We start from the raw sequence: 17522 nt of genomic DNA, 5'->3' as shown, positions 1-17522 counted from the left end.
TTGGATTAATAATAATAATAATAATAAGTATATGCAGGAACGCAGAATAGTTACAGTATACAATGCCTAAAGCGATGGGAATGAAGGTATTATATACAGGATGTTGAAGTGGCAGGGATGTTGCAGTGTATTGCACGTTATTGCACAGAGTCAGTGGTGGACAGTAACAAAGTAAATGTACTTGAGTACAGTACTTAAGTATATTTTTTGAGTATCTGTACTTTACTTGAGTATTATTGTTTGGGGGATACTTGTAACTTTTACTCCACTACATTCGGAAGACAATTATTGTACTTTTGACTCCACTACATTTCTATCAATGCTCTAGTTACTCACTACTTTTGCTTTGAAATCAGCCCATGAATTTCCTTTTCTTTTCTGAAATCTGATCCCTAAGACAGTAAAATGTGTTTGTGTAGTTCTGTTTGTCTCAGTAGTTTAGTCATACCTGTATATTGTGCGTCTCCACGGTTGAACGTGGAGCAAACACAGAACTAATTTCACTCAGATCAGGCAGTTCATTTAGAGGTGGTAATGATGGCTATAATTCTCCACCTGAGCACCCATGGTCATATCTTCAGCCCATGTTAGAGGTTATTGAAATGAAGAATGATACGTATCATTTGAGATGTTCACCTTGTTCCCCACTCTGCTTAAACAAACAAAAATTTACTGTCCAACCTGAGAAAGCGTGTTGAGCTACGTAATATTTTTTTCATTCCAGATGAACACTTCAAACTAAGTTGTCTGTGCTTGGAGTAACTTAGTGTCTGTTTTTATTCCATGGTATAGTTTTTAAGAGATTTCAAGCAATGGTTTCTAGATAAACATAATGTAGCAGAATGTACTTCTATGTATTCTTGACTGCACTTGTGTATTTTGAAAATACAAAGTTTTGAGATTTTTTAAGAAGTACTTTGTATACTGAAGTATTTTTACAAGCAAGTACTTCAGTGCTTTAACTCAAGTAATAATCTGATAGAGCAACTTTCACTTGTATTGGAGTAATATTTGACATGGAGTATCTGTACTTTGACTTAAGTAATGAAGCTGTGTACTTTGTCCACCACTGGTCACGACTGAGTTGGTTGATGAGTTTGTTCCTATCAAGCTTTATTCAGAGTGGTTGTGAATAATGTAGCCTACTAAAAACATTATTTGCAAATATTTGGCAGCTTGCACACTCTTGCTGCAAATCTTATTTTCCATTGCACTGAAAAGGTGCTCTGGTGGATAGGCCTACATATTTTTTATTTCTAGAAAAAATAAGAGCACATACAACATTTATTGTACAGATTTTACAAGAGGTTATTTTTTACTTTAAGGATGTAAAACAATTAACCAGGTCACACACAATGCACAAATAGAGCTTTCTTAGAAGGGCTATAAAACTATGTGAAAAATACCTACATAATTCAGCCATGACTTCCCCTGTATATGACAAAGCAGTAAATCTGTAGCTCTTCTGTGCTAAAATGTATGTCAGGGGAACAGAGACATGCAGTAGATTTTAGAGGGGCAGAGGCTCAAACTCACAAAGCACTTTTTCAAATAATTAAATAAATATGGGCTATGTGACAAGCCATCTGTAGGGTTTACATAGAAGTAGAGCAGAGTATGAAGACGTTGTGTCTCTTAACTTAAAATACTTTTAATTGAGCAGGCCAAGAGTCTCAACTGTGAAAATCACTGTGACACTGCAACTCTACTCAACTTAAGGCACCATCAGCTTTGAAGAAATACAACTGTCATCCTCATGGGGGCGCCTCGCACCCAGGGCAAACTTGTGCCTGACCACAAGTTTTCCAGATGACATTACATGTGCTACAAAAATTATTCTTCTCTACGCAACTTTCTTCTCTGTAAATGGCTGCTGGGTTTTAGTTGACCTGTTGAACCTGTTGACTGAAATGTGAAATACTGTCACACAAACTGTTCCATGTTTGATATTTGAATGGTGTTTTAGTCAGCTCTTCTTTGAGATTCCAGTAAATTAACCAAGGGGAGTAGTTCTGAATCACAATGAAAGTCTGCTTTATTGGCAAGGTATGTGTCCATGAGACACTTGTTTCAAAGGTGACTAATGAATATAGATATAAAATGCACAGAAATACCCAAACCTTAAGTCAACTGAGCCTGATTAAAGTGTAATAATGAAACTAAACATCTTCCCTTGTCAGCATGACTGTGCAGAATCAAGTGAACACATAAACATATTAGTAAGAATCTAAAATAGAAGCATGACCAATAGTCATTAACAGTGTGTGTTTGCTTTCAAATCAGCAGAGGAAATGCAGACATGAGGGTGCACTATTCTTTCAGAGTGCTTTAAATAAACAGATCTGCTTTAATCAAGTTTAATGTCTTCCATTTTAATCTTGCAAAATTGCTTTATGCTATACTATCATTGACATATTCACTTTTAGTCATGTGCAGTTAGTATGATTTAAAAACTGCATGTAAACAAAGCACAGGAGGCTACATATATTTCTAATATCAATACTTGTTAGTCTTACAGAAATCAGGGGCAAAATCAGAGTAATAATTTAGACCACATGCATTAGTCTTTTAACTTAGATCATTTTCTGTTACTCCCGTTAAAAGTAAACACGTAGCCCATGTATTGGACATAATTTCTTATTTAGTAGTAATGCCCTCCCTCTCACACCCACGAGCACACTCGCGCGTGCACACATTGACACACTGACCTACTTTCTCATCACGCGTCCACATATATATCTTATGCACTCTGCTGAAGGGTCACGTCACGACAATAACAAACAAATAAACACACGCATATAGACATGAACGCGCGCAATCAAACACACATGACACTGAATGAGTCACAGGAAATAGAAGATGTCCTTCAGATTGATGAATGAGCCCTCTCCGTTTCTGCATGCATGATGGTGGCTGGAGGTGCAGCCAGGCAGATCCATGTTTTCGTCCGCTCACGTGGACCAGATGCTCTGCAGAGCCCGTCAAGCTGTCGCTAAAGCCGAGAGGAGAGCTTATTATGGGAGCGGCTCCTGCTGTCCTATATCAGCAACAGCCAGCATTTCTCCAGTCATCTGCAGACATGGCTCCGAGTGAACGCTGTCTTCTTAGTCAACAGAGGACAAAACCGAGAGGATAGTCTTGTTTGTAGGCGCTTCAGGTGAGTAACGTGATTAGATGCGTTTCTTCTATGTTTGAGATACAATCTGGTTATCATTTGCTCATAAAGCGTCTGGATGTGTGTTTACCTGGCGCCACAGGTGGTGTGTAGCTCAGTTTATCTCTATTTAACCTCTTGCATGAAGATATTTTCTTGGCAGTTGCATAGCTTTTAGTAAAACTAAATAATGTGCAATATAGCAAAAGAGGGTTGACTTATGTGTTGTATAGAAAATTTGACTCATGCATTGAGAAGTAGTCCAGACTATATAAGCGTAACCAGAGTCACCAGAGTATCAAGTTTTAAAACATGCAGTAAACTAACATTTATAGGCCACAACAACAACAACACCTAAGTGAGAAGCTCAAGTCTAAGAATAGGTTTGGATCGTAAAGACTTTCCAAATAAGCAGTGGCCAATGATCATTCCTCAATAAAAACACAGACAAATTTAGGCAGCACTGCAGCAACCTCAGTGGATGACAGAGTGGATGAGGTAAAGGCTGTAGATTGGTGGTTCATGCATGATTACATCAAGGACTCAGACAAAGATTTCTTCCTCAAGAAGAAGGGAAACATCTCAGGACTCTGACAGGTTTTAAGTGGTGAGTTTGGAATAGTTTGAACCCAATTTAATGATACTGTGCTATATGCTCATTAACAGTTTTATGTGTAAAGACATTTGGTTATCTTTAGTCTTTTTTGGTATTAGGACGATGTGTAGTTTGAACACTGTGCTTTGGAATTCTTTTAAAGATTTTATCCAAAAGGCAGAGTATTGATTGATCTTGGATGTAAGTTTGTCTTTATATTCCTTTTTCTGCAGCTGTTCTTTTAATACAATTGTCTTATTTCCTTCTTTTACTTCCCTTTGTATTGCAATCATTACAACTGACTGACTTATGCTGAAAAAATTAGGATATGATGCAATGATGGCCAGGGTGCAACATGTTACAATGTTACAATGTCAATTAGCAGACACTTTTATCCAAAGCGACATACATACGAGAACAAGAACAACACAAGCAAGGATGTAGAGAAGGGGAAACAAGGTCAGTAAGAGTAACAAAGTGCTTCAAGTCAATTTGGGTGCAGGTACTGCCAAGCAGTGTAAAGGCAATGCACAAAAGTAAATAAGGATTTTTTTTTTTTTTGCCAATTCATTCCACCATTTAGGGACAACAGAAGAGAAGAGTCGAGCTAGTGATTTTGAGGCCTTATGTGCTGGAAGCACTCGGCGCATGATTGACATGCCGTATAATGTCAAAGTAATCTTAAATTCAGCTCAGCAGGATGAAACTTGGTTTATGGGCAACATGTGATCTCTTATTGCAAACTGTGTTTATATATCTGGCATTGTGTATGTTTTTGATTTTATAATATACGGATATCTTCATTGAAATGTTGATGTTTATATCTACACTCCTTACATATTGATGGTACTACCCCTGCACAATAAATAGAGTTGTATCTGATTTGATCTTATTTTGTATTTTCATTGAAATAGTTGTTTGATTTATGTTTCTTATGGAAATGGCTGTGTGTTAAAATAACAATCAACTATTAGTAATTTTAACAGATTTTTTTAAAGGGATCACCAACCCCTTTCAATATGTTAAAACTTCTATTACATCAAATACATCTACATAAGCTTAAAGATTAGCACCATCATTTTTTAGTTTAAAAAAATACACAGTTCAATTTGACCACACTGCATACCAGAAACATGGTTTTCAAACTGAGGTTGTCAAATTCATCCGTAAAACCTATGATACAGAAAAGAAAAGCAGAGCTTAAAATGGTACCAAAAGTGTAACTTGACCCACAAAGTTTGGTGATTAGATAGCTACTGTCTTTAATGTAGAGAAAAAATAACCAAATGTTGATGAAATTAAACTCACTTACATAGTATGGGGACTGTCAAGTAGAAATTCACCACAAATAAGAAGCATTGATGAGCTGATTCTAACTCTGTGCATGGATAGCTTTAATATTTGGATTAAAATGATGAACAATCCTGATCTTATTTTGCCACAGTGTACTAATCAGTCAGGATGAAACGAGGAAGGACGGGGCTTAAGTCAAAATGCCAGACCTTCTCCTCTCATGAGGAGAGGGCTAAGAGACATAAATGGGGGGCGTCCAGCTTCACCCTGACTTCATCAGAGGACTGGGGGAACCTTCCGCACCACGTTGTCCTACAGATCTTCCAGCATCTGTCCCTGGTGGACCGTGCCAGGGCCTCGTCTGTGTGTCGCTGCTGGAATGACGTCTTTCACACTCCTGACCTGTGGAGGAGATTTGAGTTTGAGCTCAATCAGCCTGCTACGTCTTACCTACGCTCCACTCACCCTGACCTCATTCAGCAGATCATCAAGAGGCACGCCCAGCACCTGCAGTACGTCAGCTTTAAGGTAAGAGCCTCTTCTACTGTTCTCACCTTTCTCCCCCTCCTCCTACTCCACCTCATCCTCCTCCTCTTCCATTTTCACAATACAACAGTCTTGGTATTAGTGCATTGAACACATCCGGGCTGAGAGTGTTCTTTCACCTATCTTTCGTTCCTCACTTTGTTGTGTTTTTTCTCTCTCCTAAATGGTAAACAACTGGATTTACTGACTGGTAAATCAGGTGGACAGCTGCACAGAGTCTGCAGAGGCAGCCTGTGACATTCTCTCCCAGCTGGTGAACTGTACCATTAAGACCCTAGGGCTGATCTCCACAGCACGGCCAAGCTTCATGGACGTGTCTCAGGTAAGAGGCTGTCTGTGTTTCTCAAACACATCCTAACACTTTCACTGATGCCCTATTTGTTCGACCCAAAAAGCCACATCAGACATGTGTTGTGTGAACTTTCAGGCTGAAGACTAATTAATGAATCAATTTTAATCAATTAATGAATTTACAGTTTGATAACCAGTGGAAAAACTCCTCACAGTAGCTTTAAATTAGTTTCATCTGTCCTCCCTAAGGCCCACTTTGTCTCTGCATTGACGGTGGTGTTTGTCAACTCCAAGTCCCTCTCTTCCATCAAAATTGATGATACGCCTGTGGATGACCCGTCCCTGAAGGTCCTGGTTGCCAACAACAGTGACACTTTGAAGTTGTTGAAAATGAGCAGCTGCCCTCATGTTTCCCCAGCAGGTAAATATTCTTAATACAATTAATATATTTTTTTAATTATCTGAATGAGAGAAATGCTAGACAGTGACATTACATGTGGCCATCCAAGGTGCCACTCAAAATTTTTTAACTATTCAGGCTGTGTTGCAACAGGCTGCCATTAACAGATTTTTACATGTAGCAGATCTATTTCACAATATAGGTGCCCTGTCCATCAAAAACTGCAAGCAAACTCCTGCACACAGTCTTACTGTCAAAAATATATTTATTAGCAACATTTCAGTATACCAAAGCATTGCCAAAAAATGTAAATTTGACAGTCAATCAAAAATGTCTGGGGCTGGTAATCAATGCCCCTGTTGGGCCACCAAAGTTAAAAAAAAAAGTCTGGGCATGCCCTTGGGTTGTGTATTGGCAAGAATATGGCAATGTTGTACTTATAATTATGTAGGGGTTACAATTCAATAGAATACCGTGTATTGTGATTGTGAATAAAGACGTCAAATCAAAAATAATCCTCCTCCTCTTTCTGTTCCTAGGTATCCTATGTGTTGCAGACCAGTGCCATGGACTCAGGGAGCTGGCATTAAACTACCACCTCCTGAGTGATGAACTTCTGCTCGCCCTCTCCTCTGAGAAACATGTCCATTTGGAGCACCTGCGCATCGATGTGGTGAGTGAGAACCCCGGGCAGACTCACTTTCACACCATCAAAAGGAGCAGCTGGGAGGCTTTGGTCCGACACTCCCCCAAGGTCAACATTGTCATGTATTTCTTCCTCTATGAGGAGGAGTTTGAGCCTTTCTTCCGTGAAGAGACCCCTGTCACACACCTGTACTTTGGCCGGGCAGTCAGCAAGGAGATGCTGGGCCGAATTGGACTGAACTGCCCCCGGCTGGTGGAGCTGGTAGTTTGCGCCAATGGCCTACAGCCCCTGGACGAGGAGCTGATCCGCATCGCAGAACGTTGCAAGAGCTTGACGGCCATCGGGCTGGGCGAGTGTGAGGTGACCTGCAGTGGCTTTGTGGAATTTGTTAAGATGTGTGGGGGCAGGCTGACTCAGCTGTCAATCATGGAGGAGGTGTTGATTCCTGACAGCAGCTACAACATGGAGCAGATCCACAGCGAGGTGTCCAAACATCTGGGCCGCATCTGGTTCCCTGACATGATGCCCACCTGGTAGACCTGCATGAAGCCAAGCTGAAGTAACAAAGGAAGAAGACTTTGAATATTTCTCATAATAAAAACAGTTACACATTTTATTGTATAACTTACATCAAGCTTCACAATTACACTGCACTGTCATTTTTGGATGGGTAGTCGTAAAGCATCTGTGTTTCATGTGTAATTTTATCCACAGGGAATTTAATTTGAAACTATTTTATGGTTCACACTCATAAGCAACTGTAGCTTTTTCTTCTTTCTGCCTATGTTGTGGGTGCTGTCTTCCTATGCATAGATATTGTAATGTGAAATTCCGTATGGAGGGGGGGTTTACAGGCATTCAAGCAATCTTTGTGTCTAAAGGACACAGAGCTGCCATCTGCTGGCTGCTAGTGTCAAAAGCATCCCAATCTATATGATTTAATCCTGGCTAGCAACAACAACTTTACCTACCTTTTAAAGGAGAGTACATTAATCAGTTATCTATTTTTGCCCTTACATCTTATCAGTGTATGCTCCTCGATGAATTTGGAGTATTTTTGTGAGATTTTCTTCACCTTATTGATATATCCCTTTAAATCTGCTTTTGCTTATGTTTGTGATTTCCTACATTTCCCAGGATACCATTTTAGAGGTGGCTCATCCAATGATGCTAAAAGTAAAGTAAACAAAAGTAATAGTAATGCAGGCCAGATAGAAACAAGAGTTTCCAGTTAAGTTGGTGCAAGAGTCACACCTTCATGTCAACAACCCTGGGCGTTCTGTATTCTTGTGTGGTGCCATTGGAGAATTTAATCAGTCATCCTGAACTATACAATTTAAATTTAGATTACTATACAGTATATTGTTATTTAATTTGAAGCTTTACATGATGTGGTACATTTTTAAATTTCATCCAAACCATTCAAAGTATTTTTCTTCTGTCATATTAGCAGTTGTTTTACTTTTATGCAAAATCTAAAATGATTGTTTTTTCAGTTCAGTTGAAAGTCTGAAAAAATATTTTAGCAATAGACTGACATTTTTTGCTGCACTTGTAAGTTTTTTTTTATTGTTGTTATCTGAATTTGTCCAGCTGTCATCCAACATAATACTAAAAGAAAAAAAATACAATGTACATAATTTAGAGCATAGGATGTTATAGTGTCAGTGTTAAAGTGTGGCAAATATTTTTTTAATCGCAAATATGCAGTAAATCAAACAAAATAATCTGTATTTCTTAATTTTTTTAAAGCTTTTATATTAATTTCAGATGTACTTTTTTGTATTGTAGATGTACATCTTGTTTATTTAAAAGTACTGGCTAAAGAAGATGATGGTTATCACACCTGATGTATCTATTTAAAATAGAGGCCAGTATGCCAAACATTTGGCAGTAAGTGCATTATTACCATGTTATTTTTACCACAGAAATTACAATATATACTTTTTTGTGTGTTGCAGTTTTCAATTTACATGTTAAAATGTATTTTGTGAAAAGTTGTTTTGGTATATCAAGCAAATTGACCTGACAAGATCCAGTGCCACACTGTATCATATGATACATTACCACAGCTGCAAAGATTTCCTGTTATTTACTTAATTGTCAATAACATTATTTATCTCACGTGGTCACGTTTTTCATATGTGCAGTATTGATATGTCTGCTCATGTTTGCCTCACTTTACTAGTTATATTTTTATTCATGCCATACAGTTTAAAAAATATATATTTTTAAAGCTCCTGTAAGGAACTTTTAGTTTGAGTTGATTTTGGCACCATGTGTGGACAAAGAGACAAGATGCAGATTTTGTACTGTACATGTGTAAGGAGAGTTTTTTGACCAAAAAATGACGTCCTGCCCTATTTAACAGTCCAACATATGTGAGTATATCTAGTGGCAAGAGTAAAAAATGCTGTTTCTTTAGCATTCTGTCCATCATCTGGTATGACTCTTACCACCACGTAGTGGTTACATGCACAGAAAATGACAATATAAAAGAAGTCAATAATAATACTGATGGTCTTGTTTGGTTCTTAATGAAAAGGCATTGCTGTAAATTTCAGTCTGTTTCCTGTTGACCAGCTAATTACTCCTAACAGGAGGTTTGAATTAAATGTACAATGTCCTAGTGGCTATAACACACTCCCATCTGAGCTGTTTTAAGAAAGCTTTTCTGACTTTGTCCCGTTTGACCTTTGTGCAGTTCCTAATTTTTACCACTAGATCGCAGCAATGATCTGACCCGAGGCAGTGGGACCTTATATAAGCAGAGCTGCTACTGTAGAATGAAGTATGCCAATGAATACTCAGCCCTTTTACAAGGGGATTCGGCTTGTGCGCACTCCATTTACATAAAAAAGCTGAGAAGCCTTTGCTTCTGATTCTGAATTTATCATGATGCATGAAACGCAAACAGACTCACACACACATACACACACACACATACACACACACACACACACACACACACACACACACAAGGAACACGACATGAAGCTGTGCTAAAATATATTTTTATGGCAGTTTTGTACAGATATACACAAATATATGTATATTCCTCAAATGTAATCACAGGCCCAGCCTGTTAAACATTATTTTTTTAATACAGATACATTCAGTGGAAAATCTGTTTCCAGGCAAGTGTGTATCCCTCAGTTACAGGATGCATTGTGACTGTTTAGAGTATGTAGGTGAGATGAATACATCAAACTAGCTTAGCATTTTGTTGTGGAAAAGTGCCACATTTTGGAGGGGTGGGTGGCATGACTAATTGGGTTACCAGCGTGCTCTGAAAACCCATCAGGAAAGTAACAGGCTTATGTGTTCACTATGGCAGCTTGTTATGGGCAGGGTAAGGAGGAGAGGCCCTACACGCTTTTTGTCAGGCCCTTTATTTCAAAATGAACTCATCAACACAATCAATGATTGGTTTTAAGTCAGAAGGAAGAGTATTTCTCCAACTTCAAATATATGTAAGACCAAAAAATAAAAACTCTATTCAGTATCTATAAACCAGTTAGGCATATTCACAATGTTATGAATAAATAATCACCTTATTCCTTCATGTTTTGAATGAGTCTGTGCTCCTCATGTGTGTATAGGCCTCTGATAGTTTTCTGTGATGACATTTAGTGTGAATTCATCACTCATGATGTCAGAGTCGGTGGGAGATTGGGGAAAAATGTCCACAGGGGTCTCCAGGGTGGGACTTGGAGGAGTGGACAGCCTGGAGTGTTTGACCCCCCCGCTACCCCTGAAGCTCCTCCACTCCTTGATCCACTCCTTTCTCGTGCCGGGGTCCATTCGGTCCAGCTGCCTGGCTTGTAGCAGCGGGGAGGGGGCGATAGAGTTCCTCAGCACGTGAAACATGTACCTGGGGGAGAGAGTGTGGTGGTGAGAAAGTAGGCCAGTGAAAAATATGCGGCCCTTTGATGTAAATCAGAGCATTCCCTCTAAATATCAGCACTTTCAGACGCATCAGCAACCAGGAGGAAGAGCGAGTCGGGCTGCAGACGTTCCTGGACTTCACAACTAACATTCATTACAAATCAGCTTAAACTGTCCATACACATAACAAGCTCACTATTACACGGCCCTTAATGATCAAATACACACTCAAAATGTTACATTCATAAGATAACCATGTGGCTGACTGGCTGTAAAAACAGAGGAAGGAGGGATAGAAGAGTGGTTTCTGACCCTGTTGACATTTGACTCCTAAAATATTAGATGTTCCTTTATCATGCAGTGTCAGGTCTAAAACGCAAGTGCTTAGATGTTTGACTGACGCAACGGTTTACCATGCTGTACAAATGTTTCATCATTTAAATATAACATATCATGAATGCATGAATATGTATATGTCCTGCACATTATTTAGGTAAAACTACAAAATAGCAGTTACCTTTGCCCAAGGGATCAGAGCAGTTTTATCTTGACTTTAAAAAGTATTATTTCTCTTTACCTGTAAAGTAACTAGAAAATAAAGTCATAATCTAAATGTTGTCATGTGAAGAGACTAATATGGAATAACAGAGTCCTTCTCAGGTTTTTAGGAAAGAAAGGATTTGATAGGTGTAAAGGGATGTAAAAATATATTTTAAGAAATAAAATAAAGCTATAAATCATAAAATTAATTCATTAAATAAAAAATAGTAAATAATGATTGATGACTGAAATAGTTTTGTTTCTGTCTGTTATTCCTCTAACCATCCCAGAACAAAGAATTTAATATTGATTAAACAAAGAGTCAATAAACTGGAAATTCATCCGACAGTAAAAAAAGACGATGGCTGTTTCTGTTTTCAATTTTAACAGTATGATGTTAAATTAATGCACTGATTCTATTCTTAATAAATGTATTTGCACCACTTGATATATACTCTATGGTTAATTTGTAAGGTCCAGCTAGGTATCTAATGATGACAAAGAAGAGCATATTATACTGTTCTGTAGGCTGTGCTTTAATGCTTGGGTTGTCATCATATAATGTTATATAAATATTTTGTGTACATTTTTATTTCTTATCTTAGTTTCTGAAATGTCCCTGTGAAAACATCAATATATCTCCCTTTGTCTTATTAGAAAACTATAAATCTTATACTTACTACACTAAAACACAGTGATAATTAGGCAAATGGAAGGGCGGGCCATTGTCTTTTGCTGATATATTCTCTAAATATTCAGGCACTCAAATTAAAAGTATATAGATTAATTCATCCAGTCATCATCAAGTTGGCGCATTGCCCTAACAGGTTGGAAACAGTTATGGTACCTGGGCAGCAGAGCCACCACGGTCGTGATGATGCATACAAGGTAGAACATGGGGTCAGCCATCTGGCTCTGGAGGATCCAGTACGGGTTGGATGGAGGGTTACAGGTGATGCAGGTGCCGCTGTAGGCAAGTGTCGCTATGAAGAACACAGCCACACTGCCCAGCATGATTACCCAGTGAACCCATGTCTGTGACACGACACATGAAATAGCTGTTAGATATATATTTATGATACATTGAATAGTCTAAATACTAAAAGTGATATTTCTGTTTCTGTATTTCATTCAGTTACATACTGTACAAATATTTAAACAATGTAAAAAATGCATGTGATATCACTGGTTTCTCGATGCTACAAATAACCCTGGAGCATACTGAATGAAATTATTTAATGATAAGAGTTCTGTCTCAGAGGAAGTTAACTGAGATGTATCAAGAAGCAGATATCCATCAGGGTTGCACTCACCCAGGCTTTGATCTCTATGGACAGATGCAGCAGGATGGTAAACAAAGAAATTGTGTTCAGAGGAGTTCCAAAGGTAAACACGTCAATGTCTGAATCCCGGTATGCCTGCAGGAGAACACATATTTAGAACAGACATTATGAACCACTAAAATAACGTGTGACTCAGCGAATGTATCCTTGCACAATGTGTGATCAAAGATGGAGAAGCCAAATGTTCATCTTACCAAGTATGGAATAAAGAAGCACACCAGACTCTGATAAAAGGCATCAAGCATGGACACCCAGAAGGTTGTAAAGGTGTATTCCTAAACAAACAACATGTTTAACACGTTAAATCACAAAATAATTTTCATTTTGAATGAAGAGTTGAACTTTGTTATGGTGAGTCACTGACCCCTTCACCCTGTCCCGTCCTGTACAACTCAGGGACACCCAAGAGCATCTCTGCAGAGACATCTTTGTCCATTATTCCAAACATGATAGGTGGAAGAGAGGTAAAGAAGAGGTTGAAGAAAATCATCAGCCAGTAGTCAATCATGGCTGTGCCAGAGAAGCCACAGAAGAACTGATACCAGAACAGCAGGTTCACGTAGGCCTGGGGAACACATACGACTTTGGATGATTATATGACCAATGCAGACATCATAAAGACAGAGTGCTTAACTAGACAGGACCTACCACATTCTTATAAAAAAAATAGATGATCATGTTGGCCAGTCGAGTGTAGCACCAGTGTCCGTGAACCAGGAGGAGCTTTTTCAGGTGTTTGAAGCGAGATATAGCAAAATCACTCGCCATGACCGCCTGCAGGTGTAAAATGAAAAGTTTTGAATAGTGGCAGAAGAAGAAGGAAACAGACTTTTCAAAGCTTGAGATCTCAGTTCAGACCTGCATGCCCTCCTGCCCGGATATCCCAACACCGATATCTGCTGCTTGGATCATATTTACATCATTTGCACCGTCACCTAAAGCCATAGAGTAAATGTTAGATTAACAGCAATTACATTCATTATTTAGAAATGCATGAATCTGTAGTAAAATATAGGCAAAATGTAAAACACTTCTTTCTGATATCTTTTCCTCCTTTACAAACATACTCTCCGTATATTAACAATACTTCTATTTCCCATTTTGATAAAACCTGATCCACCTCCAGTGTCATCTGGAATAAAACCATACTTTCTCACATTTCCATCCAAAAGCCACTCATAGACCTCCGTGAAATGACTCAGCTAGACTCTGATCTGAAATGTAAAGTCTAAGGCCCAACAATAAATTTCTCAGGAGGTTCAATGACTCAGAACAAGATGAGCAAACCTGGAAAAGTAGACAGAAATTATCTTTAGGTTCCCTTGTTGTACTTTTTGCATGCTATCTCTAAACCACGTTTTTCTCATAAAGTGACGGACCTCAAAAATCATTTTTTTACACGCTGTAACTCAAACAAACAAGTTTCACTAATTGCGCAATATCATTACCCTGGTACAACAAACTATGGATAATGAAGCTATCTTTGACCTTTGACTTGTTTTCATTAAATGTGTGATTTTTTTTTAGTTGAAATCTCAAAATATCTAAATTTAAAAAGCCCATTGTATCCATGAATTACAATATTTTCACCCTTTAGTATACTACAGTTTAAAAAGTATTGTTTAGGTTTGTTGTAAATTGATAAAGTATTTGGATGCAGAAAAATACAACCCACCATAGACATTCAGCCTATTATGTAACACAATTTTCCTGGTATTGTTTGGTATGTAAGTGTTGTTTTTATAGTTTACTATATTGGACAACAGGAAATTTTTGAGGTGTCATGCTGAGAAGTCATATAAATATTTCTGCATCTAAAAGCATAAAAAATAATAGGTGAACAGCAACAAGTTCCTTACCAACAGCGAGGGTCATGACTTTTAGTTTCTCCCTGACCACCTTCACCACTCTGCTCTTCTGTAAGGGCGTCACTCTGCAGCACAACACAGAGCGGCAGCACTTAGCCAGCTCCACAAAGCGGTCCTGCAGGTCTGGCGACAGAACCATGGTCAGGGTTTGTCCGTCTATCACCAGAGAGATGCCCTGGGTCGTGTCCACATTACGAGGGTCTGCCTTGTACCTCCTAACCTCCTCCAGTGTGCAGTCCAGGATGGAGATGCATGTGAGCTGGAAAACAACATCTGCTCAGTTTGCTTATCATATTTCTACCTGAGCTGTAGCTAAAAAAAAAATCACCAACAGTTAAGATAACTATGTAAACATATGGGTCAGTTTTCAGGAGCTTTTAAAATGGGAGATTCAAGTCTGAGGTGAAAGTAAATACAGCTATTTGGATGGTAGGATTGGTGGTTGAAGATTTTTAGCCTAAGAGGAAACATTGGATGAGCATTTTTGGGACCATTTTTTTTACATTTATAAACCAGGCAATTCACATTTTTTTCAAAGGTTTACCAGAGTAGTAGGTATGGAAAAACAATAAATTGCAGCCCGGTTGCAAAATATTCATTCTTTTATATAACATAACCAAACTTTGCAGAGAAGTATAGATTACGTGTGGGTACTCTGCTGTTTACTCATATTCATGCATTGCAAGGCTCTGGTCCCTTCAGACTCATCATTGCTGAGTTTAAATAACTCTGGTCTGTTTGCTAATCGAAAGACCGCTATGATAAAAAGAAATTGGGTCACATCCCATCTTTATGTAATGCATCTAATGGTGTCTAAATTTCATCAGGTGTGGTTTGGTGATGACTGTGGGAATGCATCCCTTAGATGGTCATCGAGTTACAGTGTTGAAAATAGTTCATTACCAATTTGCCTCCACTCTGGATCATGAGCGAGGCGGTATTTCCTCTGAGTGTTGAATATTAGACTGGTAATTAGATATGAAAGCAGCAGATATTGTATTGGGGGTATCTGACTCCATTCATCACAAATGACTGGTCCCATCTGAGAGGAGCCATCTCTTTGTTCCGGAAAGCTTCCCGCGTATCCGTTAGAACCCACAGGTAATTTTGGTAACTATTTGAGGCCGAGGATGATGGGGAGCGTTCAGGTTGTTATGAAGGGCTCCTTTCTGTGCTACCACATCTTTAATGACCTTAAAGAAGCAGGGCCCACACCTGACACCTTATCTTTCTCAGGTGGAAATGTGAGGGTTTGACCTTTAGTTAAAATGTAAAAGTGGTCAAAAAGGTTTAGCCATTTAAATTGGATAGAGACAAGCTCAAGGCAAAACCTCCTGAACTCACTGCTTGGAAAACACATGAAGTGTTCTGAAATATCATTTAAGACGCAAGTACTTTTTCCTGAAACAAGCTGTATCTGATTGGTAAAATAATAATAGATGGTCTTATTTTTGTCTTTAAATGTCTGATATTAAACAACCATTTGTAGTGCCTGATGGCTTCTAGTGCTGCAGGTTGTTCCTACTTTTCACTTATGTCAACCATTTGAAAACTACATACATCTTCACACAGTGACTACAAAAACTTGGCGTATTCATAAGCTAAATACAGATAACTTTATATTGCTTTTAAAATAAATACCAAAACAATTAAATAATTGACTGCCCTCATAGAATCTCATGTGATTATAATTGTCCATTAAGATTCTCCTATTTCTCCTTATTTGATTTATCTCTCCAGTCCTTGGGAAAAGGCATTCAACAGTCATGTGATAGTAAACAAATTATCACCATACAGCTTCATTTTATATCTCTTCATGCAGGTCATACTTTGCTTTGTTTTAAAAAAAACCCCCAGCTTAGTTACAACCAATCTTGTTCAAACTTTGTTACGTTTGCCATTGTCTAGTTGTGAGATCAGTACGTAAAAGTCAGTAAAATTAACCCCAAATAAATGTTTGTGTTTCAGATTTATTACATTTACAGAAATTTACAAAGAGATACAACTTATGAGGTATAATTCAGCATTTAAGTATGTTACTTTACTATTTTTCAGCAAGATTGAAAAGTGCCCAATGGCTGCACAGGGTATGCATGGTGCATGCTTGTAGTTTAGCAGCATGTGGCATGGCCAACACTATACCACTATGGGGCCAGTGGCATGTGCCCATCCCCTTTAGCAGTATGTCACTATAATGCCACTATACATTTTCGTAAGCACAACATAGTGAGGTAAATAAAAGCATACGCTTCCTCTTCTGTCCTAATGTGTATTAAAAGTATGTTTTTTGGTACCTCCTTGATGGCATTTAATTAATTGATTGATGTCATCAAGGAGTGATAAATGTGATAGCAGGAGAATGTGATCTTACATTTAATCACTACATGCAGCCCAACATCTATGTCAATTATAAATATGCCTTTAAAAAAACTCCACATTGATACTAATTGGTTCGCCATTCAGAGTATTTTCCCAGGGCAAAGGTTTCTATGTTGTGGGATTGCGGTCTATCTGCCATCAGTTACTCTCTGGTTGCAAGGCTAACAGGCTAGCCATCAGCTACGGCACATTTTTAAGCCAAGATTTTTATGAGAGAAATATACTGTCTTTATTCACATCATTATTTTGCACTACCCTTTTCAGTAAAGACAAAATAAAGTGGCATAGTGGTGGCAGTTAAATTGCAAAGCAAAGAATTTAACAGAGTAGGACATTTGTTTTATATGTCTGCAGAAATTCAGCGACTTAATACTCTTTCTACTCCAAGCTTTAATTCCATCATGTTTGTTAAATTGGGCTGATGTCACTAAGATTTGTTACATTTGAATACTGTCAATGTAGTTGTGTCTCTTAGTTCTAAGCCCTCCCACTGAACTAGGCCATGCTGACTTTCTACTGTCTACATATTTGCTATAACAACTATATATATATATATTGGATGATGTTGTTCATATATTT

The 17522-nt window shown here is 38.2% G+C and overlaps 2 protein-coding genes across 4 annotated transcripts in view; one reads left to right on the top strand and one right to left on the bottom strand.

Annotated features, from left to right (window-relative positions):
• The window catches only part of fbxl3l (F-box and leucine-rich repeat protein 3, like), a 13148-nt gene extending 3590 nt beyond the window's left edge, over positions 1-9558 (top strand). The window contains exons 2-6 of one of the 3 annotated variants that reach the window (XM_034690786.1): positions 2920-3157; positions 5194-5570; positions 5788-5910; positions 6129-6300; positions 6819-9558. In XM_034690786.1, coding sequence (XP_034546677.1) covers positions 5211-5570; positions 5788-5910; positions 6129-6300; positions 6819-7462 — 1299 coding nt within the window. In that variant the 5' untranslated portion in view covers positions 2920-3157; positions 5194-5210 and the 3' untranslated portion in view covers positions 7463-9558. Of the gene's footprint in view, positions 1-2442; positions 3158-3733; positions 3762-5193; positions 5571-5787; positions 5911-6128; positions 6301-6818 lie in introns of those variants that run through there. The other 2 variants (XM_034690785.1, XM_034690787.1) reach the window with 2 other exon arrangements.
• Positions 7373-17522, bottom strand: part of atp10b (ATPase phospholipid transporting 10B) — a 23193-nt gene continuing 13043 nt past the window's right edge. The window contains exons 14-22 of the mRNA XM_034690784.1: positions 14556-14823; positions 13555-13631; positions 13345-13470; positions 13061-13261; positions 12891-12971; positions 12667-12771; positions 12201-12388; positions 10479-10799; positions 7373-7479 (exon numbers count right to left, since the gene is read on the bottom strand). Coding sequence (XP_034546675.1) covers positions 10514-10799; positions 12201-12388; positions 12667-12771; positions 12891-12971; positions 13061-13261; positions 13345-13470; positions 13555-13631; positions 14556-14823 — 1332 coding nt within the window. The 3' untranslated portion in view covers positions 7373-7479; positions 10479-10513. The remainder of the gene's footprint in view (positions 7480-10478; positions 10800-12200; positions 12389-12666; positions 12772-12890; positions 12972-13060; positions 13262-13344; positions 13471-13554; positions 13632-14555; positions 14824-17522) is intronic.

Source organism: Notolabrus celidotus, chromosome 8 (assembly GCF_009762535.1).
Source record: "Notolabrus celidotus isolate fNotCel1 chromosome 8, fNotCel1.pri, whole genome shotgun sequence".
In the NCBI taxonomy this organism is placed as follows: Eukaryota; Metazoa; Chordata; class Actinopteri; order Labriformes; family Labridae; genus Notolabrus; species Notolabrus celidotus.
Note: the sequence above shows the minus strand (reverse complement) of the source record. Positions and strands in the feature narration are given on the sequence as shown.